The 26,570-nt window shown below is 44.9% G+C and overlaps 1 protein-coding gene across 1 annotated transcript in view; it reads left to right on the top strand.

Moving 5' to 3' along the window:
• Positions 1 to 15,519: 15,519 nt before the first annotated feature.
• LOC311245576 (ELKS/Rab6-interacting/CAST family member 1-like) overlaps positions 15,520 to 26,570 on the top strand; it is a 69,762-nt gene continuing 58,711 nt past the window's right edge. The window contains exons 1-4 of the mRNA XM_084335469.1: positions 15,520 to 15,668; positions 17,381 to 18,214; positions 18,799 to 18,987; positions 25,739 to 26,030. Coding sequence (XP_084191595.1) covers positions 17,663 to 18,214; positions 18,799 to 18,987; positions 25,739 to 26,030 — 1,033 coding nt within the window. The 5' untranslated portion in view covers positions 15,520 to 15,668; positions 17,381 to 17,662. The remainder of the gene's footprint in view (positions 15,669 to 17,380; positions 18,215 to 18,798; positions 18,988 to 25,738; positions 26,031 to 26,570) is intronic.

Below are 26,570 nucleotides of genomic sequence, written 5' to 3'. Positions count from 1 at the left end.
AAGAGCTGAGACTTAAGTAATGTAATGCTATACTATCTGTAGTTAATTACATGAAAAGTGAACAATGTTACGCCCCCTGGTGGACCGGGGTATCACAGTGCAACATAAAACAGATTGAGCAAAGGAGGGTTCAGTCACAGAAAACCCGGTAACCAAATATGAAATGTATTGAAGAACAAAGTCCAGGCAACACAATGAACAAAATGACTCTAGTGTGCAGTCTGTTATCAAGAAGTAAATAGAATCAACATTACTAAACTGTAGATAGATATTCTATACAGCCAAATGGAGAAAATAAAATACAGCTCAAACTAAAAATAGAATACATTTCTTTGGTTCTTAGACCCCTTTTGCTGCTTACTCTATTTGCTGTGATCCATTAGCTGACTATAAAACTATGATAATTTTTATTATAATTTTAATCATCATTTTCTTCCTCCTCTTCCTCCTCCTCCTCATCATCATTATCCATATTTGTATGGATTTCATCTGCTAAGTCATCTTCATCCGTTTCTTCTTCTGCCAACAAACCACAGTGGTTCTAGCTTGCCAGTCTCTGTGTTAATGTGAAATCCATGGTCGAGAGGGGATGGGATCTCCGGGTAGTCCTCATGAGCCCTCTTCCAGACACATGCCTGGAAGTTGACTCTTCTCATGTGCTGTAAGAGGACCCTCTTGCAAGGTGGGAAGGTGGAGAGGTCAACGGAGATACCCTGTCGAAGCTCAAGGCTTGAGCCACACATCTTGACTTTAATCTCTCTTGCCTCATCAACCTTCTTGATTCGACGACTGAAACCATAGAGGCGACAGGTGAACTCTTCAACACCACTGAGAATCCACTCATCAAGCTCCCAAGAGTTCCCCACTTCAGCAAAGATCTGGATAAACTTTTCTGATTAAGAATCTTCATCGGGGGGGCTCCAGTAGCTCACCGCATATCTCAGCGCCATTTCTGCGTCGGGGAAAACCGTGCTGCGTCACGGATCTGGTGGACTCCAAGTTCGATTCCCGGACCCGCCGTCATTTGCGAGAATGTCTTCCCCTGCTCTATATCCCGTTTCACCCTGTATCTGTCGGTCATGCTTGACCAGAAAAGCGATAGACGCTAAAAAATAAAGTAAAAAAAAAAATAATAATCTTCATCGGTCGCACCTTCCCTTTGCCTTTGAATGCTGATGTGCAGTCAGCACCAATGAATACGTGCAAGGCCAGGAGAGCTGAAATGTGTTCCTCTGAGTAATCTTCAGCCAGCTGGTTGATGTTGATCAGTCTATCTCCCATGTCAAAGAGGATGTTGACAGTTGATGACTTGGCATAATACAGGAGGATGAAGAAAATGTCAGAGTATTTTGCTCTGACTCTGACTGTTGTGATGTGAGGCCTTTTGGTTTGGATATACTGCATGTAAATGATTACCCTCACATCCGTTTCTTAATGTTTTGAACAGGTAGAAGCTCTTTAGACATCACTCCAGCATTGACCAGCCTCTACAAAAATAACAGGCCTTCGGAGGATGTCTTTCATTATATCTTCAGAGCTCCAGTGATCCAGAAGTAAATGAATGAGGGCCTTCTTGTTTTCATCATTTGTGAGAACCATTCCAATCAGTGGGCCGATGAACATTTAGCCCCTTCACCATAAAACGTTCACCACAACCTCTGCAATCCCTCTCAGCTGATTTTGGTGAATGAAGACGGTCAAGGTCAGTGTCTGCTGATAGTTTCAGCTGCAGCCGGTAGACTTTTGAAGGTGCGCTCTGATATATTCGTCATTGTTCGTGGCACATCACGCATGTAGAATGAGGAGTTTCCATCTTGAATGAGAGCACATTGGCTTGGGGAAGGAAGTTGGGCATTCTCAGCATCTTTTATCATGTAGTTAATTTAGTTTGCTTTGTTGGTTTTTGCGGAAAAAAAACTATCGATTGTTGAGATGGAGTATGGCGTCAGAGTCAAGGGATAGGTCATTAGGTCAGAGATGCTTATTTGTGACTTGAGTTGTTGTGATTTGACAAAGATCTGAAAGATGAACCCACTTGTGGCCTTGTACTGGATCACTTTCTGGTTTGATGCCACAAGCTTCCTTTTAGGTGTGATAGATGACATTGTCTTGAATCTGTTCCTCTTGGTAGGTTCAAAGAAAAGGACTTTTTTTGTCTGAAGTCGATCACAGATGAACTTCTCTTTTTGAGTTTTGCCATTTTTCAGGGCATTCAGCACATCATTGCGCACCTCTTCTGGCATAGCTGCTCCTGAAGTCAAACTTGTCAAGGGCTGAGAAGTATCAAGCTGAAATGGGTTGATAAAACTCTGTTTGCTGGACTTGCTTCTCAGACAGAGTGATTTCACGTGTTCTTAGATCTCGTTGCTGCTTCTCTGTATGTTCACCTCGGTCGCTTGTCATTTTCCACATCTCTTCTACATACTCTCCTTTGGCATGGGCAGTCAGGATATGACGTTGGCTGGCTTCATAGTTACTGGTGATTCCACAGATCCCTGCAGAATATGTTCCAGACCCTGAGTTTGACTTGAGCCATTTCATAGCAGTCTCTTCTATTGTTTTGTCAGTGTGGCAGCGGTTGGCTGGGATATGTGATCTGGATACATTGATTGCTCCAGCACGCAAACGTTTCTCAGATCCTGGATGTGTTTCCTCAATGTGTTCAAGATAGTATCCCAAGTATGTGAGGAATCTAGCATAGTTCTGCTGGTCTGAGCAGAAGAAAAGGTATGGCATGTTGTTTAGGGTGGCTTTGTATCCTTCATAGTCATTCATTTTGATTGCCTTATTTATTGACAGGACGAGCCAGGTACAGTCCATGTATTCCATCCAAAACTGTCTAGTTTCTCCCAGCTTCCCATTTCTCACGGCTTCTCTGAATGCATGATATTCTGCCATGTGGTGAGATACATCTTCTGATGAGAGCACTTCAGCAAGAGTAGATTGATTCAGAGTGAGATTTTCCAAAAATGCAGTCCATTCTGCAGAGAGTGGTTCATGAGTTTCCAGATACTTGTCATAGAGGAGTCTCTCTAGAGCTTCCAGCATGGATTTGTGTGTGTTCATTGCTCTGTCCCAGTTTTTTTTGTTTGTATCCACTTTTTCTCCCATTTTCTATATTTTTCTCTCATCCCAATTTCGTATCATCCAATTCAACCCTCCCCTGTCACGGACGCTGTTTCTTGCCTCCCACAAGCCGGCTGCAATGTGGACTAAGTCATACATAGCACAAGTCCCCTCCGGTACTTGAGGTAACAGCAGTCGCATCTTTTCACCTGCGCAGCTCGATCTCTCAGTGGCGAGGAGTAACGCGTGGGAGGCTCACGCTGCCCCCGACACTTCCTGATTCTACTGCGCAGGCGCACCAACCGACCTGTAGGAGTCGCTGTCCACAACGCCCGATCCCCACCCATCAGTTTCCCACCCCCTAATACGGCCAATGTGTATTAGTATGAACGACCAGCTAAACTGAAAGCAAATGTGGAGCGCTGGGCTCGAACTGACGAGCCCAGCGTCTCCAGCATTTCGTGGCGAGCGCCTTGCCCACTACGCCACGTAGCCGCCACTCTGTCCCAGTTATTATGTGCTTGTGTGTGGAGAGATCAGTGTTCAGTGTTCTGATGGCCTGGGGGAAGAAGCTGAGTCTGAGTCTCTCTGTTCTTGCTGCATGTATGCAGAGGCGGTTGCCTGACTGCAGCAGCTTGAACAGGCTTATGTGCCAATATACATTAATTTAGATCCAATGTTTCACATTTCATTGACATCTAACCTCAGACATGGACTAATATCCCAGACTGGGGGCGGTGGCTGATTCTTCTTTGAAGCACTCTGCCAAGTTATCCAGGCATCTTGTCGTCTCTTTGACACCTTGACTATACAGTAGCATTGCAACCATCAGAAAGTCAGTATATTCATTACAACAGCAAAATATTGTACACACACACACACACACACACACACACACACACACACACACACACACACACACACACACACACACACACACACACACACACACACCATAATTTATATCCCACTTCTGCTCTCACTAGTCTCCCACTAGCTAGCTACATTGGGCTGGCAGCTAACAATCTACAAGCTAACTAGCTAATGTTATCACTGTAGAAGTAGAGTTGCTAATAATTATAATTTATTTTCTCAATAATTACAATTTCATAATTTCTCTCCCACTTCTACTCTCACTAGCTAGCTACATTGGGCTGGCTATATTAGCTAACAATCTAAAAGCTAACTTAATGTTATCACTCTAGAAGTAGAGTTGCCACCTTTCATGTAAAAAAGATATTGGACACTCAATCTCTTCCCACAGCCAGAATAATAGATCAACTTACCCAAAATTGTCTTTGCTGAATAACTTCAGGTGGGATGTGACATGAAACAGGGTTAGGGTTTTGGTTGGTTGGTGTGTGTAACCCGGTCAGCACTGCTTTATGTTGCACTGTGATACCCCGGTCCACCAGGGGGCGTAACATTGTTCACTTTTCATGTAATTAACTTCAGATAGTATAGCATTACATTACTTAAGTCTCAACTCTTGTTTAATATATTTTTTAGATATAAAAAATAAGGGAGAAAAAAAAGAGAAGAAATAAGGGTTGAATGTTCTATTTTCTCGATTTGAGGTACAATGGAGAACTTTGAACATAGCAGGTGTACTATTCTAGATAGAAAGGTCATCTTGGACTTAAATTGAAGCTTATAAATGTGGGCAGTTTTTATATCCATGTGAGGCAGCAACATGTATAATACAATACTTGAAGATTATCACTTTTGATGACAATTTGTCAGGCGGACAGAAATCTTTTTGTCTTTTGGGGTATTCTGAGGGTGATATTTGACAATAGAAAGGTAGTAAGGCCCAGAGTATTATTCTGATACTTTTCCCCTATGTGTCAGGATACACCATGCAAAGTTTCAGACTTATTTGACCATTTATGCAGTCGCAGTACCCTCATATTTGCAATTACATAATTTCGCCAGAAGCTTTTCCCAAAAATAGGGTTTTTTGGCCCCTGAGGCCAGACAGGGCTGATTTGGGGGTGGTCATTATCAACTCGTGATGGCCCAAGGTATGGGATAACTGGAAATAATAATGAAAAAAAGGTAGCAAAAAACATCCTGAGGGGTGGACCTGGCTCCCGGCCTATTAATGAATAAATGACCTAACACCACCAATATACTGTAGAATGGGCTAGCCCATGCACACAACGTTAAAGGGATGCGGACCAGAGAACCAGTCCCGCATTCATTCATAATATTCACAAACAGCACACCAGCCCTTTTACCCATGAAAAGGTAAACAAAGCCCCCCCGCAATACTCCCCCAGTAGACATTGATTGACCGTCAGCATGAATGGTTAAGAGGAGGGAAGACTGTAGTGTAGACAGACATTCCCGCAGCAGGGAGACAAAACAGAAACAGTAGCCCAACATAGCATATCGTTAGCCGCGCGCTCCAGGATAACGGGGAAAACAACAACGTTTACCCAGATATCCCGCCGCTTGCGCCAATACACAACTCGGTTGTCTCCCGGGACAACTCGAGCACATCACAAACGCCAGCATTGTCATGCCTAGTGACATCCCACAGCGGGGAACAGTAGAACAGTGACCCAGCATTATAGCATTTAGTATTAGCAGCGCGCTCCAGGACAGCCTGGGAAACGTCCACCTCAGAGGGACGTTTACCCAAACATCCTGCCCCTGGCGCCGATATACAACTCGGTTGTCTAACAAAACAACAAGCAGCAGTACTAACACCAGCGTTAATGCCTAGTGGCGCAGATCCTACCTTGTGTGAGGTAGCTCGATAGCTACACCTCACACGCCGTCCCTCTGTCTGCTGTCAATAAGACGAGGAGACTACAGACTCGACGCTGAGATACATCGAAATGCATCCCGCTGCAGAGTCGCAGAACCCATACGAGCGCCGTCAGAACATGCCGTGAAGATTCCAGGGGTAGGCAAATCTCCGGTAAGCACTCATCTAAACTTTTCATTACAACTAGTTTCACAGGGTGCAAGCATCCGCCATGATGGAAACGAAAATAGAGGAAGGGCGAGTGGTGACCACGCCTAGTGCTATATAGTACGTCACTAGGGCGGGGCCTGGCAGGTGCTGGGTGTATTTGTTTTTATTCGTTGATGGAGTACACTAGGTACTGGAGATGAGGTATATCTCGATGGCGAAGAGCAGGACGCGATTCGCCAGTACGACTATATAACAGTCTGCTCTGAGAGGGCCTCTGTGTTGTCCAACCCGTCGTGTGGCAGTGAAAGGGTTAACAGTTATACCATAAAGTACTGCACCTTTATTTTTTACAAGCAACAACAAGAGCTAAGAATAAATGTAAAGTGCACACTAAAGAATTAAAACAAATAAACAACTTAGCTAACACACAATAATAATAATAACAATAACAAACAATAAAAGAATGTGCAAATTTGCTTTCAAAGAAAATTAAGAAGAAATGTAAAGTGCACACTAAAGAATTAAAACAAACAACTTAGCTAACAATCAATAATAATAATAACAATAACAAACAATAAAATAACGTGCACATTTGCTTTAAAAGAACATTATGTATTGTAAAATATGTTACACATATATAATCAAAATATAATATGCTAAAAAAACAAACAAATAAATAAAAATTACAAATTCACTTTGTCTAAAGAACTATTTACATTCCACTCCCTATCATCACACTTCAAAGTTAGCCTGTAGCTCCTACTGGTTTCCATTTACAGTGCAATCCTTCTGGCCTTCCTCGCTGCAAAGTCATCAATCACATCAAATTTTCCAACTCCTGAGCTAGCTCCTTCCCATCCAAATCAGATTGCCCTCCATGGTTTAAGGTGTGTACAAGTGCCTCTGCTTGCTTCATCAGCTCTTGGTGTGGCAGGTCTTGGAAGTTGTACAAAATTGCATACCTTTCACCTTGGCATGTTTCTCGTCTTCTTCTTTTCTTCTCTTTTTATACTGGATGGCCGGATGGCTTTTGCCTCTTCATAGTTCTCTAACGTTAGTCTTTCTTTCCTCAACGCTCAATTCTATAAACACTTGACCGATACCCATCAATGCACAGCGCTCTAGCATGTTCTGACTGTGAACACCTAAAGTTGAGGCTAAGACCGACCGACCGTTTTAGATTTTTGGCTCATTTTCCCTTATGTTAGAATTTTTTTTATGTAAAAATAATGGTTGCAGATATAGAGGGGGGCGCCAAAACTGCGCCGAGCAACAACAACAAAAAAAACCGCCTATATCGCCTGTAGGAAGCTCCGCCCCACCACCTCCACCTCCTCCTCTTAGATAGTGATGGGAGTAGGGAGGGGAGCCTCTTCTTGGTTGCTGTCGCCACATGAAACGTCTGTAGGTGGCACGTACTTGAGTTGTAGCAGAAGTCGTAGTTGTAGAGGGTAAACAGGGCATGGCACAGTTTTTCGGTGACTGCCTGTGTTGCTCACCAGCTAGTCTCGCGTAGCTATACTGCAATATTCTACCCTTCAAGTGCAATATTCACAAGTGCAATTATTTACCCACTACTGTCTGACACTGTGATTGTTGTATATTCTGTATATTGTATAGTATTGTGACATTGTTTCTTTTTTTATTACCTGTGTGTATAGTATCATACGGTACACTATTGTGATATTGTGTTTATTTATTTATTCTTTATTACTTGTGTGATTTTATGCTTATTTTCTCGTATACGCAATCTCGTATACGCAAGTATAATGTAAAGTATAAAAATAAAGTCTATTCTATTCTATTCTATTTCATTCTCTCTCCACACTACACCTACACTGAGTGCTACAGTGTAGGTTAGTTTATTAGGTTTATTAGTGCATGACAGTAAGGTTATAGGGTTAGATGGTTAGCACTGTATCAGTGCCAAAGAGAGGTCTGACTGAACCTATTATCATTCCACTATCCACTATAAGGGAAAACCCGCTCTGGCTTGTTTGTATTTGTTTAAACCAATCACATCATAGCGTCGCAGATAGCAGAAGGGGGGGGGGAGAATTCCAACTGAAATAGTTGGCCAATGGCATGCTTATAGCCACAGTGGCTCAGGAGGTAAATGGTAAATGGTATGCTCGTCTGGTCGTTGGAAGGTTCCCAGTTCCCAGGCAGCGTGTCAAAGTGTCCTTGAGCGAGACACTTAACCCATAACTGCTCCTGATGAGCAGGTTGGCACCTTGTATGGCACCTCTGCTGTCGGTGTGTGAATGTGAGTGAGTGGGTAAGGCATAAGTTGTAAAGCGCTTTTGGATAAAAGCACTATATAAATGCAGTCCATTTACCATTCACCATTTGTGATTCAGACTAACTCACCAGCGCATCTGACTGGCTGCCCTGCAGTCTGATGTACTGTGGTCTGTTGGTGAGGTAGTCAGTGATCCAGGTCATCAGGCCATGGTCCAGTCACATCGCTGTGAGCTTCTCTGCTAGCCACAGAGGCTGGATGATATTGGTGCCCCCGATGGGGGCAACAGTGGCTCAGGAGCTAGAGCCGTCGCCTGGTAATCGGAAGGTTCCTGGTTAAATTCCCACTCCTCCTGTTCAGCGTGTCGAAATGTCCTTGAGCAAGACACTTAACCCCTAATTGTTCCCGATGAGCAGGTTGGCATCTTGCATGGTTGCCTCCGTCTTCGGCGTGTGAATGTGTGAGTGTGAGAATAAGAGGAACAAAATTGTAAAGCGCTTTGGATAAAAGCTGCTATATAAATGCACCACTTACCATTTATATTAAAAGAGCTGTTGAAGTTAGAGGTTCTATGTAGGATTGTTAGTAACTGTCTAACTGCATATATAACTGTTTCCACTAGAGGGCGCTCTAGGCGGAGCCACTCAAGATACCACCAGGTGGCGAGTATAAATAGAGATGTCTCCTCCCCCTCTACCTCTTTCTCCACCAGCCTCTCAGTGAGAGGAGAACTCATGTGCTGCTGCTCATACCATGTGAGATAGAAACCATGCCTCTTGACCACATTATTGTCGCCCTATAGCCGGATTCTGTCAACAGGTTATGGGCCCAGATCACGCTGGGGCGAAATAATAAGGGTAACAAGCTTAGCTAAAGTATAGGCTAGGTTAGCACCGGGAGCACCGCGTGGCTAGACGCTAGGCCAACAAGAGCTAAAGCTACGCCTACCATCAACCAAGAGGATGGCGACCAAGGGAAGGAGCAAATGGCCCTCATTCAATGGAAAAGCAGAGGACTACGAGCTCTGGGAAGAGCGCATGTTATGCTGCATGCACGGTGCGGGACTGAAGGCGATGATCTTGACAGCTCCCACGGGAGACCTGACGGCGGAAGAGCAAGCCCTGCATGACCAGCGTAACGCAGACGCGTACTGTGAGTTAGCGCCACTGCTCGACGACATCAGCTTGGGGCTGATATTCCCCGACACTAAAGACAAAGGTCGAGAAAGCCTGGAGGTGTTGAGAGACCATTACATCGGGCGAGGAAGACCCCGAGTCGCGGCCCTCTACATAACACTAACGGGACTGAGGAAGGGGCACACCGAGACGGTGACCGAATACGTCATCAGAGCTGAGCAGTCCATGACGGCATTGAAGAGTGCAGGAGAAGCACCAAGCGATAATGATGGCGATGGTGATGAGGGGACTACCGGAGCTGTACAAACCGTTCACACTCCTGGTAACACACGGTTCAGCGGACATGACGCTGGGACAGTTCAAGGCCAAGTTAAGAAACTTCGAGGCCTCAGAAGATACCCACCCAGCCGCCGCGGAGGCGGGAGAGAGGGTGCTAAGGGAACGACGCCAAGGGAGAGGACCAGAACTGGCGTGTTGGCGATGCGGAGAGAAAGGCAATCGGAGAGGCGACTGCACAAAGACTGTCTGGTGTAGCTTCTGCAAATCCACGGGGCACACAGACAGAGCGTGCATGAAGAAACACGACCAGAGCGCGCGATACACGCATGGACAAGACGGCGGCCATGGACGAGACGGCGGCTACAGACAAGATGTGGACACGATGGCAGCGACGGTCGATGTGAGACGGATCGAGACGATGCCCGAAGAATAACGGGACAAGAAGACTTCGCTTTCGGGGCGCGGACAGCGTGGATCGCCAGGCCGGCACAGCTGCAGCGGGCCCAGAGGAAGGGACTGATCGTGGACACAGGTGCGTCGTCCCATGTCATCAACGACAGGAGTCGGTTCAAGAACTTTGACAACACTTTCCACCCGGAGAGGCACAGCATGGAGCTGGCAGACAGGAAGCGCACCTTCGGTTTGGCGCAAGAGAGAGGAGACGCACAGTGGGGGGCGCCGGCGTACAGTGACGTTAAAGTACGCTCTCTACGTACCATCGTTCCCACAAGGACTATTCTCTGTAATAGCTGCTACTGCAAGCGGTGCCAAGGTATTCTTCGATAAAGGTAAAAATGTTCTTGTAGAGCCTGACGGTACACGGTTTGACATAAAGATGTACCAGAGAATGTATTATCTGCAAACAGAGTGTAATGACAACGACAAGTGTAATGATAATAATGATATGTGTAGCGTGACGGCCAGTCACGATATTCAGACATGGCACGAGATTATGGGTCATTGTAATTACGAGGATTTACTGAAACTGCAAGCAGTGACAGAAGGCATGCACATTGAAGGTGAAAAGCGTAGACCTGACAAAAAATGTGTAGTGTGCAAAACGGGGAAGTTTACTCAATCGAGAAACAGAAATACCACAGAAAAAGTAAAGGTACCACTTGCACTAGTTAACACGGATCTAGCCGGTCCAGTAAGCAACGAGTCCATAGGAGGCTTTAGATATGTACAGTCTTTTTCAGATGTGTGCACAGGAGCAGTGTTTGTTTACTTTCTCAAAGCAAAGAGTGACACACTCCAGGCCACAGAGAAATTCCTGGCAGACGTAGCCCCTTATGGTAACGTAGGATGCTTGAGGTCCGACAACGAAACCGAGTTCACAAACAGAGAGTTCCAATCACTGTTGAGAAGGTACAAGATAAGACACGAGACGTCATGTCCATATCCCCCACACCAGAACGGAGTGGCAGAGAGGAAATGGCGCACCCTTTTCGAAATGGCTAGGTGTAAGCTAGTAGACAGTAACTTACCTAAGAGCCTATGGCATTATGCGGTGCAAGAAGCCGCTTACACCAGAAACAGGTGCTTTAATAAGCACACGGGCACCACCCCGTATACAGCACTGACAGGAAAGAAGTGTAATCTAGCTAGAATGCACCGATTTGGATCAGTGTGTTATGCGTACCTGCAGGACAGGGGAAAGCCAGAGTCCAGATGTGTAAAAGGACTCTTTGTAGGGCACGACAAGGGAAGCCCCGCTTTCCTAGTTTATCATACCGGTAAAGAGAGAGTGCAGAAACACATGCTAGTCAAGTTTGTCACAAAGACAACATGTGAGAGCGAGACACAGACAGAAGAGCCAGAGCTGGACTCCAGAGTAAGGTGTGTAAAAACAGAGACACATCAGCCCAGTGTACTTAGCACGGTCGTGCAGGCAGACAGTCAGCCATCCCCAGAGGGCGATGACAAGGAGCACCCGAGGGTGACGTCAAGTGCCCCAAGCAGTGGGAGGTGTCCCTCAAGGGAACACAAACCCCCAAAGTATCTGACAGACTATGCCCGGAAAGGGAGTGACGAGGATGACAATACACTTACCACTGTTGATTACTGCTACAGGGTAGTCAGTGGGGTACCCCCGACCTTTAAAGAGGCCACAGTGTCCCCCGAATCAAGTAAATGGGAGAGAGCAAGGGATGAGGAGATGAGGTCCCAAGAGGACAACCACACCTTTGCTCCAGCCAAGTTACCAGAGGGCAGACAGACAGTGGGAGGGAAATGGGTGTATTCAACCAAGTTACCAGAGGGCAGACAGACAGTGGGAGGGAAATGGGTGTATTCAATCCAGGAGGGTATTGAAGGCCACAACAAATACAAAGTATGGTTCGTAGCTAATTGCTTAAATGCTGAAGGAGGGTACTCCCTGTTTAAATACTGAAGGGGGGTGGCTACACTGCTTAAATGCAGGAGGAGGATACTCCAGGTTTAAATACGGGAGGAGTAGAATCCGGGTTTAAATACCTGAGTAGAGTCCATGTTTAAATACTGAAATGGATCCTATGTTTAATTCCATGTTTAAATACAGAAATGGATCCCATGTTTAAATACAAAGGTGGATGACGTACCATGTTCTAAATGATTTAATTATGTGGAAAAGATCCTGAGATGTTTTGACTGATGTAAGAGATGTATAGAAAAGCTGTGGGTAGCCTCATTTGTTAGACAACCTGTACTCGCCCTGACCTATGTTTTGTAGTGAGTAAAAATTGTCACAGTATTTTGCTGACCCCACAGAGAAGCATTGAACTACGTCAAAAACATGTTTTTCGTTACCCCAGAGGTGCAGCAGACGAACAGCTGTGTTTCAGAAAGGGCAGCAAAGGTTTAGAGCTTAAAGCCCACAGTGATACTATCAGCCTGTGAAGCCGAGTATATGTTTCTAGCTATGACAATGCAGAAATGTGTTTATCTAGAACAACTGCTCGAAGTGATGGAGATAACATTATGAATATATTGCCTATTATGTAGTAGGTAGTTGGAATGTATCCTCTATACCGAATATTGTGTTTTTGAAGATGAGGGGCGTTTTGTTAACATCATTTAAAAATGGTGAACACCTATGTATATATGGAGACTGTTGTTTATGAGGGCAACCAGGGAACCATTGTGATTGCTAGGAACCCAGTGTGCCGACATAGATGTAAACATCTTGATTAATAAAATTCGATTATAATTATTATTATTATTATTTTTTTTTGCTAAATCAACTCTTCCTCTCCTTGTTAACTACAACAAGCAATGCTGTTTGTTATTTAAGATGAGGTCAGACTCGGCACTGACAGATTTGTGTTCATTATGCTGCTTTTATAAAGCCTCAAATGACGGCTTACAATATACAATTTTGGCTGGTAGCTCTCGGGCTAGGTGGTAAATAAAAAAGTAGATCTTGGTTCAAAAAAGGTTGGACACCCCTGGTGTAGACTCTGTGGAGCGTGTAGCTGATGGCCTCTCCTGGTGTGTGTAGACTCTGTGGAGCATGTAGATAATGGCGACCTCCACTCCAATGTTTGCCTGGTATGCTGGGGGTCCAGGGGGGCCACTCACCCGGGGCTCGACGTGTTGCAGGACCAACGTCTCGAGGGTCTCTATGATGTGTGACATCAGAGCGACGGGCCTGCAGACGCTTGGCCTTCCAGAGCTGGGGCACCCTCTTCAGGTCAAACCTGTTGAAAAAGATCAATTCATTTGCACGCTCCGGGGGGGCCTCCAGTACCACGCCTTGCTGCTTGAAGTCTGTTATTTTCCTGACCCACCCCCCCCCCCCCCCCCACACACACACACCTCTCTGGGGCTGTTGGCCTGTAGCCTCCAGCTGTCTTTGGCTGCTCTAAGTTCTTTTTTGAACTCCTTCTGAACAGCATCGCCCCCCTCTGTGTTCAACGCCATAAAAGCCCTCTTTTTCCTGTTCAATAGGTCCTTAACTCAATCAGCGCCAGACCCGAGGATAGTCGGGTTATCTTGCGACCCGTTCAGCGCCAGAACCGAGTATAGTCGGGTTTTCATCGTTATTTCTTTTATTCGATATTTCTATTCATTACAGGCACACGGACTCTGGGTTAACATGGGGAATCATCCTGAGAATGCCAAAGTGCAATACCGGCCGCATCCTCCCAGGTGGCAGTATCGAGCACCCTTTGAAACCTTTATATCTTGGCCTGTGCAATGTTCAAATGTCTCCAGGCGCACTTTTCTTTGTCAAGCGAGTCGAGCGGGTATCCCGATCGCATTGAGAAGTGTCAAATGCTCCAGATGCATCTGTTGTGGTGGATTATGTTGACGACACGATGGACACCAATATTTGGACTCGCGATCAGACAATTGGAATATTCTTTTTGGGGTACCTCCTAGTGAAGGTAAGGACTAAATTATATCAATCCTGCTTTGATCCAACCATTATTTCACCTTGATCGCAGTGTGTGTGTGTAACGTTACTCCACAACGTATGCCGTTGGTGACGATCAAAGCATCAAAAAACGACACCCCCCCTTTCATGCATTCATGATGAAACATAATACCTATTATATACATTTGATTTGGAAATAGTAGCGTGTCCAGGCGAGAAACGGCAACGCTTTTAGTGAAATTCACGTTTTGCTGCATATCGTCGTTTTCTGGGATTAGACAGGATCACTCTAAAACTATACTTATATTCACCACGGTATAACACGCGAACGTATTGATGTAACGTATTGACGAATTTATTCTTATTCACATATTGAACGATAGATAGTTGATGTCAAATGGGCCATAGTATTGTATCCATAGCTATAATATAGAATATTTTCAGACTCTTTTTGTACTCATAAACAGTACTGTACATTTGTAGATCTGGTATGTCATAAATGTCTAGATGTAACCGTACTGTCTACCTGTATGTCATGTATGTCATATATGTTATGATGAATTGAAAATGGGGGACCCTGATGTAAACAAGATGAAAGTCTTTCTCTGGTCTGCATCCCCTTAACAATTGTGTGTATTGAGCTGTACTGTATTGTACCCATTCTGCAATCTGTTAATACAATTTTCAATCAATCAATCAAAGCCCTGCAAACACCACCACTTATTCCTATCTTTTAGAGCGTTGGCGTCGTAGGAACAAACAATGCTCAAGTCAGTGGCGTCCAATGAGTTATGTCCTCATTAATCCAGGGTTCGTTGTCGGGAAAGCAGCGTATTATTTTTGGTGGGTACAATGCTCTCCTCGCAGAACCTGATACAATGTTACAATCCATAATACAGTAAGAGAGTCCATCAATATCATCCCCATGTATCCTTTCGAACAGGACCCCCCCCCCCTTTCTTTCCACTCAAAGAAAATAAAATGGCCAGATTTTTTGATTCTATGTAAAACTATCCCATTCCCCATACATCCCATAACCAACCCGTAACAATGCAAATTTTCTTCCAAGCAAGTACTGCCCTCTTTTGGTATTGTTTGACATGAACATGCCATAACTATTATTATTTTTTCATTTATTATCATTGGATCAGCAGCAGGAATTTTTTTGTTCTACCACAAAGTAAATATTCCACAGAATATGTATTCCTTGCAAACACTGGGTGAATATCAGAGATAAAATAGGCTGGAGCCTGGATCTACTATTACATAGACCTATTCTATGTATTCTTGAAATGACCTATTTGATCACAAGTCTTACTTTTTCAATTGTGTTGATGATATGTATTTTATATAATTAAAAAAATGATCCTTATGTTGCAAGGATTGGTTGTCGCTGACTGCATTTCCCCCCCATACGTTCGTGACCGCGCGTTTGAAATTCAAGCGTGGCGATGACTGCCGTGCACGCGCATCGCAGGCCTGACGTCACTGAAGCGCCCTGGCTCTCCGGAGCCGCTGGTTGTTCTGGCAAAAAAGATGGGAAAATCAGATAGAGATATATCAAGGAATTAAAAAGAAAATGCACATTTTTGTAGCCGATTTCCATTTGACGCAGGATTCAACAACAAACTCTGATTTGACCTCCACCGGACAGGCGAGAAGGTAGTTTGTTTAAAGATATTTTCATCCCAGGCTATTGTGTTAGCGAGGGGGGGACGTTTAGATTCTGCTTGACCACAAATTTAAAGAAGGAATAGCCTCCTATGTTACTGCTAGCTGGCTACAACATTGCTGTATTTAATCCGTTTGATATAGAGCTTAGATGTTCAGCTTTCCATGATATAAATAACGAGATCCGCTGGAACTGGAAGACGAGCTGTTTGAATGGATAAACGCGTAGTTTAAAGGCTCAGCCCTTTAATGGAGGAGGAGGAGGAAAATGCTTATGAAGGTTTGGGTGTCTCCAAAGGAAAAGGACGAATTTTCGTTATAACTCATGCAGAGATGTATACAAAACCTTGTCTTATCTAAACACAATATTTTGTATAATATTGTGTAATAATAATAATAGTAGTAATAATAATAATAATAATAATAATAATAATAGTAATAATAATAATAATACATTTAATTTATATAGCACACTTTAAACTCAAACGAGATCTCAATGAGCTTCACAGCAAAAGGGAAAATAAAGGTTAAAAGTAAAAAACATAGGAGCAGTAAAATACTTTCTATATACATTGTTCGTAAACTGAGAGGAGGATCGTGTTTTTTCCCTTGCAGTGACTGACAACCGTTGACAAGCGTCACAAGCCCCCTGTTCCTCCCTCTGTGTTTAGTCAACAATAGTCAGCGATCTGAGGAACACGGATTGGAAATAACGGACAGTGTCCAACTTGTAACATCATGTCACGTAACGATGAGAAAGTGGACATTCTGTGTGTTAGCTTATAGCTTTCTGCTAGCTAGGCCACGCAGACAGACGGCTAGTATACATACCCGCTACCCGGCCGTGAGAAGCCTGTGGTGGAATTTTGTAGCAGAAATGTCATTTCATTTGATTTCAAACCTTTATTTAGACTCGAATGGCAACTGAGGTTCCCCTCATTTACAGTCACGTCGAGTGTACATACAGAGTTAAGCAAAACACAGTTAAGCAAAAAAAGAAAAGACATATACAATCATAACAATTAGACAAGTAAGGATAACAATCCATTAAAACAGGTACAACTTCATTGACATGTTTTAAGAGATCAAGGTTTTAAACTCTGCAACAGAGGGGATCATCTCAAGCTTTACGGACTGTTGGAGTTCATTCCATGAGCTAGAGGGGCATCATAGCAAAATGCAGATTTACTCTGTTCCGAGTAAACTCTGGGGACCTTAAGGACCAGCCAGTCACTATGTATTAACGGGTTCCATTCCAACAAGACACAAGCAAGAGCTCCAGTATGTCTAACCCCCCCCCCTTTTTATTTCATTTGCGTAAATTAACAGACCAGAAAAGGATCTGAAATATCTTGTTGACGTTTTCTTAAAGACTTGGATGCTCATTGTTTCCTCAGCCACTCACCTGATTAGAATAGAATAGACTTTTAATTGTCATTGCACAGTATACAACGACATTTCAGGGGAGCTCCCACAGACCGTAGTACAATATATACATACATAAACACATAACACATATAACACTGTACATAACAGAATATTTTAAATAATAAAGTGCATGATGGGTGGTAATCAGTGATTATCAAGTCCAGGTAAGTGCATGGTGCACGTGATTGACCTGATTGATGCTACTATGCTCTCTATCTCAACTGATATGACAACTGTATTTTTGCTGGACTTGTCCGTCTGTGTTTTCTTTTCAGATCAGAGTCCTCTGTTTGGAGCCTTGGATGGCAGCTCCTTAGCTTGAAGAGGAGCACCTGACAGACTTATCTGTCACTGACTGTGAGGAGAGAGAGAGAGATAACTCCAGTTTATCATGAACTGTGTACTTGCTGATTCTAATTGAAGCAGGATCACCATCCCATTTTCAACCCAATCGCTGCTAGAAAGACTTGCAAGCAGACAATCAGCAAGAATACATTTGCACCCTTGAGACCTTAACCTATACCCGCTGTCAGCTCCGTTCTCCTACTTAGCAGAAGATGTACGGCAGCGCCCGCTCCGTGGGCAGAGGAGATGGCAATCACAGTGGAGAGAGAGACGGAGGAGGAGGCGGTGGCAGTAACCAGGGGTCTGGCCGCTCCCCTCGCCTCCCCCGCTCCCCGCGGATGGGACACCGCCGCACCAACAGCACAGGGGGCAGCGGAGGGGGTCCCGGGGGAGCAGGGGGCAAGACCCTCTCCATGGAGAACATCCAGTCCCTCAACGCGGCCTACGCCACCGCCGGGCCGATGTACCTGAGCGACAACGAGGTTGGCCTGGGCACCGATCACATCCTCAAGAGCGGCGGGATGATGACCACCATGGGGAGACAGAGGGTGACGTACGGGTCGAGGGTCAGCGGCGGAGGCGTCGTGGCTGCCAGCACCCCCAACATCGCCACTTCGATACCCGGCAACGCCATGCTGCCTGGGGGTATGATGGCAGGAGACGCCCTGGCTTTTGGGGACCATCACATGGCCTCCACCGTGCCCCACTCTTTGAGACAGGCCAGGGACAATACTATTCTGGACCTGCAGTCCCAGCTCAAAGAGGTACCCTGCTCAGGTTTAACTATTGTTTACTAAATTAGATTAGATTACATTAAAATGTATTGTCATTATACAGCACAGTACAGTACAGTACAATGGAAATGAGTTTGACACCCAACCAAGAGTGCAAATGTAACAGTAAAGTGCAATGTACATGTGATTAAACTGGGTATAAGATATATAAATGAGTACTACGGAGTGTAGTGCTAATCAGATGTATGTGTACAGAGTTGTAGTCCGTGATACAGTATAAAGACACTATGGTTGTAGTCATACTGGCCGGCAGCGTAACTAGTAAGAGATATGTATAGATAATATAGATATAGTATCTACAGGTATGTAAAAAGGATTATATGCAGGTATGTACAGACAGATTTGGATTGATATATACGGTATATACAGCTCATATTATTGTACATGCTATCATACAGAGTTATATGTGTGATGTGCAGGTGTATAGTAGGTATATAGAAGGATTACACTACTACACTACTTTCCAAGGATGTGTGGGAGGGTCACATTTGCGGAGGTCACAACGTGCGTGTTTGTGCGTGTGTGTGTGTGCGCTACTTGTCTTACTCGCCCAGGTTCTGCGTGAGAACGAGCTGCTACGGCGGGAGGTGGAGGTGAAGGAGAGCAAGCTGAGCTCCTCCATGAACTCCATCAAGACCTTCTGGAGCCCCGAGCTGAAGAAGGAGAGGGCACTTCGCAAAGACGAGGTCTCCAAGATCACCGTGTGGAAGGAGCAGTACCGCATCGTACAGGATGAAACGCAGGTTTGTGATCGTCGTCTTGTATCTAATCTCGGCCTCGCCAAATCGACAATTTTGTAGTAGGCCGCGTTTTGCGTATCATGGACAGAGTGAAGATCTGACGTGACTAAATGTAAAGTGTTTTTAGCAATTCCTCAAAATACTTCAGTTTCCCACCTGTTTACGACAATTTTACCAGGCTACTGTTTGTAATTATATATATAATTTATTAGCCCAAATTCAACGTATTAAACCTTAAAAATAAAATGATATTTCTGTATTTATAATGTATCTTGCTCACCCTACTACTGTACCCCTCTCTCTCTCTCTCTCTCTCTCTCTCTCTCTCTCTCTCTCTCTCTCTCTCTCTCTCTCTCTCTCTCTCTCTCTCTCTCTCTCTCTTTCTCCCTCCCTCTCTCTTTTCATAGGTTAGATGCAGCTTTATAGAAACCTCTAGTTAATCCTCTTATATGCAGCTATATGCTCATACTTAATAGATCAAAGAGGGTGTTAGCTTAATGGCTGCATTAGCATCTCTGTATGTTTTAGCGATGTCTGAATGAAGTGAATGGGATAAAAAAATTTGGAGGCTGGTCTGCGGGTCAATACGCTGAGAGTGTGTGTGTGTGTGTGTATGTGTGCTGGGTTTACCTGCTGCAAAGAATAACACCGCTAACACCAGAATAGACTCACAGGATCAAATCTCACAGTAAGTGAAGTTGGCAGGCTGCTGGGCACAGCAGTTTGTATTTAAAAGGCGTGAATGCTTAGCCTAGGTTCACAGCGTTGGTTCACATATTGAAGGGTTCTGGCTAATCAGATGTGTGTCTGTGTGTGTGTTCGTGTCAGAAATTTCCCTTTAAAGGGAATTGAGGCTATAGTTGAAATCCAGGTTTTTCTCTTGGGTTGGTTAGCACTCCTCGCATCATGCCAAAGAGAACAGCCTCTAGGTTTGGATGGAGAGGAGAGTGTGACTGAGTCTTGAGAAGGACAGTAGGCCTCAGCAAAGTGTTAGTATTGATTCATTATCGTCTGTCTGTCTGTCTGTCGGTGTGTGTGTGATCAAATCGGTCATTTTCTTTAATCAAATCAAAATCTAATTTATTTGTGTAGCCCGAGATCACATGGAATTGCCCCCAAGAGGTTTCATCATGAACCCACGATAAACGATTTAGAACGATGAAAAGCAAATATTCAATTATTTGTATTATTACTTCTCACAAAAGGATTTCTGAAATATTTGAGAATGTCAGTTGTAAATGGCCAATATAGTGATGAACATGAATAGGATTATCATTATTAACATATTATTTCTCATACCTAAGGATATATCGGTATCGGCAAAAGTCCTGAATACCGTGACCCCCCCCCCGCCCATCCCTATCTGAGCGATATAATTTTACTGGAGAGGATGTGTGTAGTCTTTTACCAACGCACTTGCAGTTCCGCGTTCGGGTTCCGCGATCTGATTGGCCACTGACGTTTCTCTCTGCGCCAATCGCGTTACGCCTATTTCTGCCTCTAACAGCCTGCTAGCTAGCTAACGCCTAGTTCTATCACTGGTTAAGCTTGGCGACTCTTTCGAAGTTGGTTAAGGTTAGAGTTTGGAATCAGGGCTGGTGGTCTATCGCCCTGCTCTAAACCAAACTCTAACCTAACCAACTTCGAACCCTTTTATACCATCTGGTTTAAATGAGGATGAAAATGATCTTATTTCTTTCATATTCATGTCGCTCTCCTTGACTATTCCAGCTTCTCTCTCCCACTCCCTTACCCCATCTGTCCCCTGTGTCTCTCGCCCCATCTGTCCCCTGTGCCTCTCCCCCATATGTCCCCTGTCTCTCTCACTCCATCTGTCCCGCTGTCCCTCACCCCATCTGTCCCCTGTGTCTCTCGCCCCATCTGTCCCCTGTGTCTCTCGCCCCATCTGTCCCCTGTGCCTCTGTCTCTCACCCTCTCTCACTCCATCTGTCCCGCTGTCCCTCACCCCATCTGTCCCCTGTGTCTCTCGCCCCATCTGTCCCCTGTGTCTCTCGCCCCATCTGTCCCCTGTGCCTCTCCCCCATCTGTCCCCTCTGTCTCTCGCCCCATCTGTCCCCTGTGCCTCTCCCCCCATCTGTCCCTTCTGTCTCTCACCCTCTCTCACTCCATCTGTCCCGCTGTCTCTCACTCCATCTGTCCCCTCTGTCTCTCACCCTCTCACTCCATCTGTCCCCTCTGTCTCTCACCCTCTCTCACTCCATCTATCCCTTCTGTCTCTCACCCTCTCACTCCATCTATCCCTTCTGTCTCTCACCCTCTCACTCCATATGTCCCGCTGTCTCTCACTCCATCTGCCCCCTCTGTCTCTCACCCTCTCTCACTCCATCTATCCCCTCTGTCTCTCGCTCCATCTGTCCCCTGTCTCTCACACTCTCTCACTCCATCTGTCCCCTCTGTCTCTCACTCAATCTGTCCCCTGTCTCTCACACTCTCTCACTCCATCTGTCCCCTCTGTTTCTCTCTCACTCCTTTGATCTCCTCTGTCTCTCTCTCTCTCTCTCTCTCTCTCTCTCTCTCTCTCTCTCTCTCTCTCTCTCTCTCTCACTCCATCTATCTCCTCTCTCTCCCTCTCTCACTCCATTTATCTCCTCTGTTTCTCTCTCACTCCATCTTTCTCTCTCATCTCATCCTCTTCTCTCGCTCATTTCCATTTCCCCTCCATTCCCTGATTCTCTCTCTCGCCTCCAGAGTGAAGAGACGCTGGCGCTGCGTTTAGGCTAATGCTCTGCTCAGCATATTGTGTGTGTGTGTGTGTGCTTGTGTGTCTTTGCATGCATGTGCACACATGCCTGTGCATGCCTACATCTTTAAGTGTGTGTGTGTGTGTGTGTGTGTGTGTGTGTGTGTGTGTGTGTGTTAGGGCTGCTCATAACCATGATTACTTTGGTCGATATTGAGATAACGATTATTTAACACGATTACTCATTGACTCATCATGCATTTATTGAACAAAAAAAAACAGTTGATGTCCTTAGATCTTAAATATGATTCAACTGAAAACAAAAACATGACCTGGTTTATGAACATGACCTGACTAAAAGTCGATTATCTTTCATATTTGTAATTGAAAATACAATTTGATTAATTGCCCATCCCTTGTGTGTGCATGTGTGTGTGTGTGCTTGTATATCTGTAGACACGTTGCACGTGTGTGTGTGTGTGTGTGGGTGTGTGTGTGTGTGTACACTATGCACGTGCATCGTCCATGTCTTTTTTAAACGTAACATTTAAAGCTGACTAACCGGATTACACTCCAGGATCAGTTATATTCTGAAGCCGCAGAGGAAACGGCCTGAGGTTCGCTTGATTGAATGAAGAAAACAGTTCCCTAGTCAAAGTCAAAGTCAGCTTTATTGTCATTTCCCATAATGTGCAAGACATACAGAAAAATGAAATTACGTAGCGAATGTTCTGTGGTGTTTTCCTCCTTGCGCCTCCTGCCTCTGATCCATTAATGACTGGAGAGGAGAGGAGAGGAGATGAGAGGAGAGGAGAGGAGAGGAGAGGAGAGGAGAGGAGAGGAGAGGAGAGGAGAGGAGAGGAGAGGAGAGGAGAGGAGAGGGACGGGCAGATGTGGATAATTGTCTGTTTTTTCTCCAGCCCATTACAGCATGCTGACTCAGAGAATCACACTGAGGACTAATTCTCTGTAATACCCCACTAGTCTGAGGCTAATAAGTGGGTGCTCTAATTTAAAGACATCTGCTTTTATACACCGGCTGTCTCCTTCCACGCACACGTGAGCGTGACCGTTGGTGTGTGTGCGCTTTAGTTTTTTTTCTACACATGCTCCTGCGGGGTCAGGCCGTTTGCACGTGTGTGTTGGTGTGTCTGCGTCATTCTGCGTTGCCACACACACCCACAACACTGCTATACACACAAAGCTGGCCACGCCACTTCCTCCAAATCACCAAGACACTGATCCCCCCCCCTCATCCACGGTGATAATAAGTGACTGCTATTACCTAAGTCCGAGTCTCTTCGCCGTTTCACCCACTGAAACGGGAAGGATACACGGGCTAATTAGCATCGCTCGTTACACCCTGAACGTTACACGCCTTTTCTGCTACGATATCTCGTTTATCATCGGCGTAGGGGATACGGCGAGCGAGAGAAGGAGGCGAGCGACGCTCTTCAGTATCTCTGCGTGTCTTTCATTAGTTTGAGCCACAGTGTGTACAGGGGGGCGTCCCTCTGTGGTCGGATGATGGATGTGTGTAGCGCAGCTCTCTGTCTGCTGCTGTGTGTGCAGTGTGTCATACGATGTGACTGACTCACTGCATGCTTATCTGTTTGGATAGCTAGTGCTTCACATCTCGCTTCATGCTCTCCGTGCTCAGAGAGAGAGAGGGAGAGGGAGAGAGAGAGAGAGAGAGAGGGAGAGAGAGAGAGAGTGAGAAGTGAGTCACAAGGCGAAAGAGGGTTAGGAAAGCAGAGCTAGTGAGAGAGGAAAGGTGAGATTAAGAAATAGAGACAACCCGGTAGGTGGATAGGTTGTGAGACTGGAGATGGGAGGAGAGAAGGGAGGAGGAGGAGGAGGAGGAGGAGGAGGAGGAGGAGGAGGAGGCAGCAGTGGACACTGTCACTGACTTCTCTCTTTGTTCAGTTGTTCCAAAAGCCTGGTCGCCGGTTCAAACCAGAGAATGTAAAGCAGCGTTGTGTCCCGTGTCTCACAGCAGCTTCGCCAAGAGCCAGTGGCATCGAATCCCACAAACGATGCAACTCTACACATACTGGGCTGATTGTGTTTCACCAGACACCACTTGTGCGTCTCCAGGCACGAAACGTAAGACCGTCCAGAAGGCACGGCCCGCTGGCGCTCGCACCTCTCGGGTCATGAATTAATGCTCAGTCGTGATAGGAGGGTGATTTTCAGCAGTTGTAATGCAACATTCTCTCTCTCTCTCTAACCTGACATGTTCTTCCATCCTCTTTGTGGCTTTAGATATATAGACCGTTTCACTGGAATTATGTTGCTAGGGAACGGTTTGGAGCCACATGTATTTCCTGTCAACTATCAGGGAAACTATAAAAGAAGGAAGGGTCATCTCACATGAGAATACCAGCGTTCTATGCTCTGCTTGGTGCTAGACATTGGTGTCAGTTCTATTGAAGCCTGTATTACAATTCGAAATATACCAGCTATCTGTGGAAATATACATCAACCAATATATAAAACGTTAGCTAGTTAACAAGGCAACAAATTGCAGATGATTTTGACATCCGAGGCAATAATCTGTTTAAATGACCCCCAACTCCCCCAACAACCTTTTGATACGCTGCAGGAATAAAGAACTCCTGCACTTTCATGCTCCTGCCCCGAGCACTGAGATCAGCCAATCAGCTGCTGCTGGTTGTCCCTAGGACTAGGCTGAAGACCAGAGGCGACCGAGTCTTTGGAGAGGCTGCCCCTAGGTTCTGGAATAGTCTGCCCGGCACATTGGATCTGCTCAGACCCTAGAGATTTTTAAGTCTTTTCTGAAAACCCACTTCTTCTCCCTGGCTTTCAACTCCGGTTGAGCTGGGCACCCGATTTGAAACGTGTATCTCTACTGTATTTCTTGTATTGTTGTATATTGTTTAGGGCTGTCCCCGACTAAGGATTTGTATACTGTAGTCGCCAAAATTAGTCGACAGTCGACTATTATATATATATATTTTTTAATCATTCCATTTGGGCTGCGGGGGGTGTCTGAAGGAGTCGACGGAAGGCTTGTCCTCTGCGAAAGCATGCAATTGGTCCACTGATGGATACATCTTGATATTTGTCTAGTCTAGTGTGTTCATTAGTTGGGTGAAATCCTCTTTCAGTGCCTCTGTGCCTGTTTTCTTAGGCAGTTAGCCTCTGGTATGCGTGCCATTAGCGTTAGCCATGCTTCTAGGCCTCTTTTCTTTTGGAAAGAATGATAAAAAAATGTTTTTGCATTCAACTAAGAGGTTGGCAGTCGACTACGGCTCCTTTCGATCGATTAGTAGACTATTCGACTAATAGGGATCAGCCCTAATATTGTTATATCGTGCTGTATACCATGGTGTGTTTTTGTGCCACATTGCATTGCCTGTGTTAGCCTTTTATTGACCTGTACAGCACTTTGGTCACTGTGGTTGTTTTAAATGTGCTTTATAAATAATAATAATAATAACTTTATTTATATACCAGTTTGCAATATACAGATTGCAGCTCATAGTGCTTTACACAAAAAACTAAACAAAAGGATTGTGGCGATAAGAAAATAGCGAGCCAGAGACGTAGTTCGAGTCGAGGTATTTTACTTATCTCTACACATAGCATTTACAATAACAACCAACCCTCAACCCGGAACCGGAAGTGGTATTTACCCTTTCCCCTAAACAGTAAACCCCCGCTCTTAAAGGCACAAGCCCACCTTAGTGAATGTCTCTTACATGGGTCACCACAGGATAATAATAAAAAAAAGTATAATAGCTAAATTAGACAGTAAACTATAAGAAGAAAATAAAACAACAGTAAAATAAGACATAAATAAATAACAAATAAAATGGTAAAAATAATGAAGTAAAAATAATAGAAATAAAGAAAAATAAGACAATAAAATAATGTGCCAACCAAGTCTGCTGTCCTAATGACCTGCGGGAGAGTGTTCCAATGTTTTGGGGCGTAGTAGCTGAAAGCACTTGAGTTGAGTTGAGAAATGGACAAATGAGGAATGGATGAATTGTACAGTGAAATGAAGAGCCCTGTCCCTCTCTGTAGCACCTCCAGATGACGATGCAGGCCCTGCAGGACGAGCTGAGGATCCAGAGGGACCTGAACCAGCTGCTCCAGCAGGACCCCGCCAGCCACGGCCGCGACCTGGCCCTGACCTCTGAGCCCACGGAGGAGAACTTTCGGCGGCTGCAGGGGGAACACGAGCGGCAGGCCAAGGAGCTCTTCCTCCTGAGGAAGACCTTGGAGGAGATGGAGCTCCGGATCGACACGCAGAAGCAGACCCTGGGCGCCAGGGACGAGTCCATCAAGAAGCTGCTCGAGATGCTGCAGAGCAAAGGTGGTTATAATGATATAATAATAATAATAAACTGTATTTGTATAGCACCAGTGCAGACATAAAGGTAGGCATAAAATAAGCATAAAATGAGCATAAAATAGACAAAGTCAAGAAATTGGCATAGACACATAAAATGGACATGTCAACCCAGTATTCTAGATGTTTACACAATACGGTTGAGGAAAAGGGGTAAAAGACAAAGTGCTTCAGCACAGCAGTATTTTAGATGTTTAGTACTGTCATAGAGCCATAGGTCTTCCTTATATACTCTGCCTTTCCCCCATTCTAAGGTACATTATAGAACAATTACAGTTCTGAATTACTGAATTACTTTACAGAACAACGGTAATAAGTACGTCTGGTTTGGTATGACTCACAGTTGGAATGCTCCTCGGCACCGTCTCCTGCAGTTTAGCACTGCCCTAGATGCTTGTGATTGATTGAAGAAATACAAATACCCCCCCCCCCCTCCTCTATTCCTAAATGCTAACAGGTTCTGCCAGACCTTCCTTCCTGCACTAAATAATACAGTGCTAAATG

This window comes from Notolepis coatsorum (genome assembly GCF_963971535.1).
Source record: "Notolepis coatsorum genome assembly, chromosome: 18".
Taxonomy (NCBI): Eukaryota; Metazoa; Chordata; class Actinopteri; order Aulopiformes; family Paralepididae; genus Notolepis; species Notolepis coatsorum.
The sequence above is the reverse complement of the archived record's forward strand: the minus strand, read 5'-3'. Positions and strand labels throughout refer to the sequence as shown.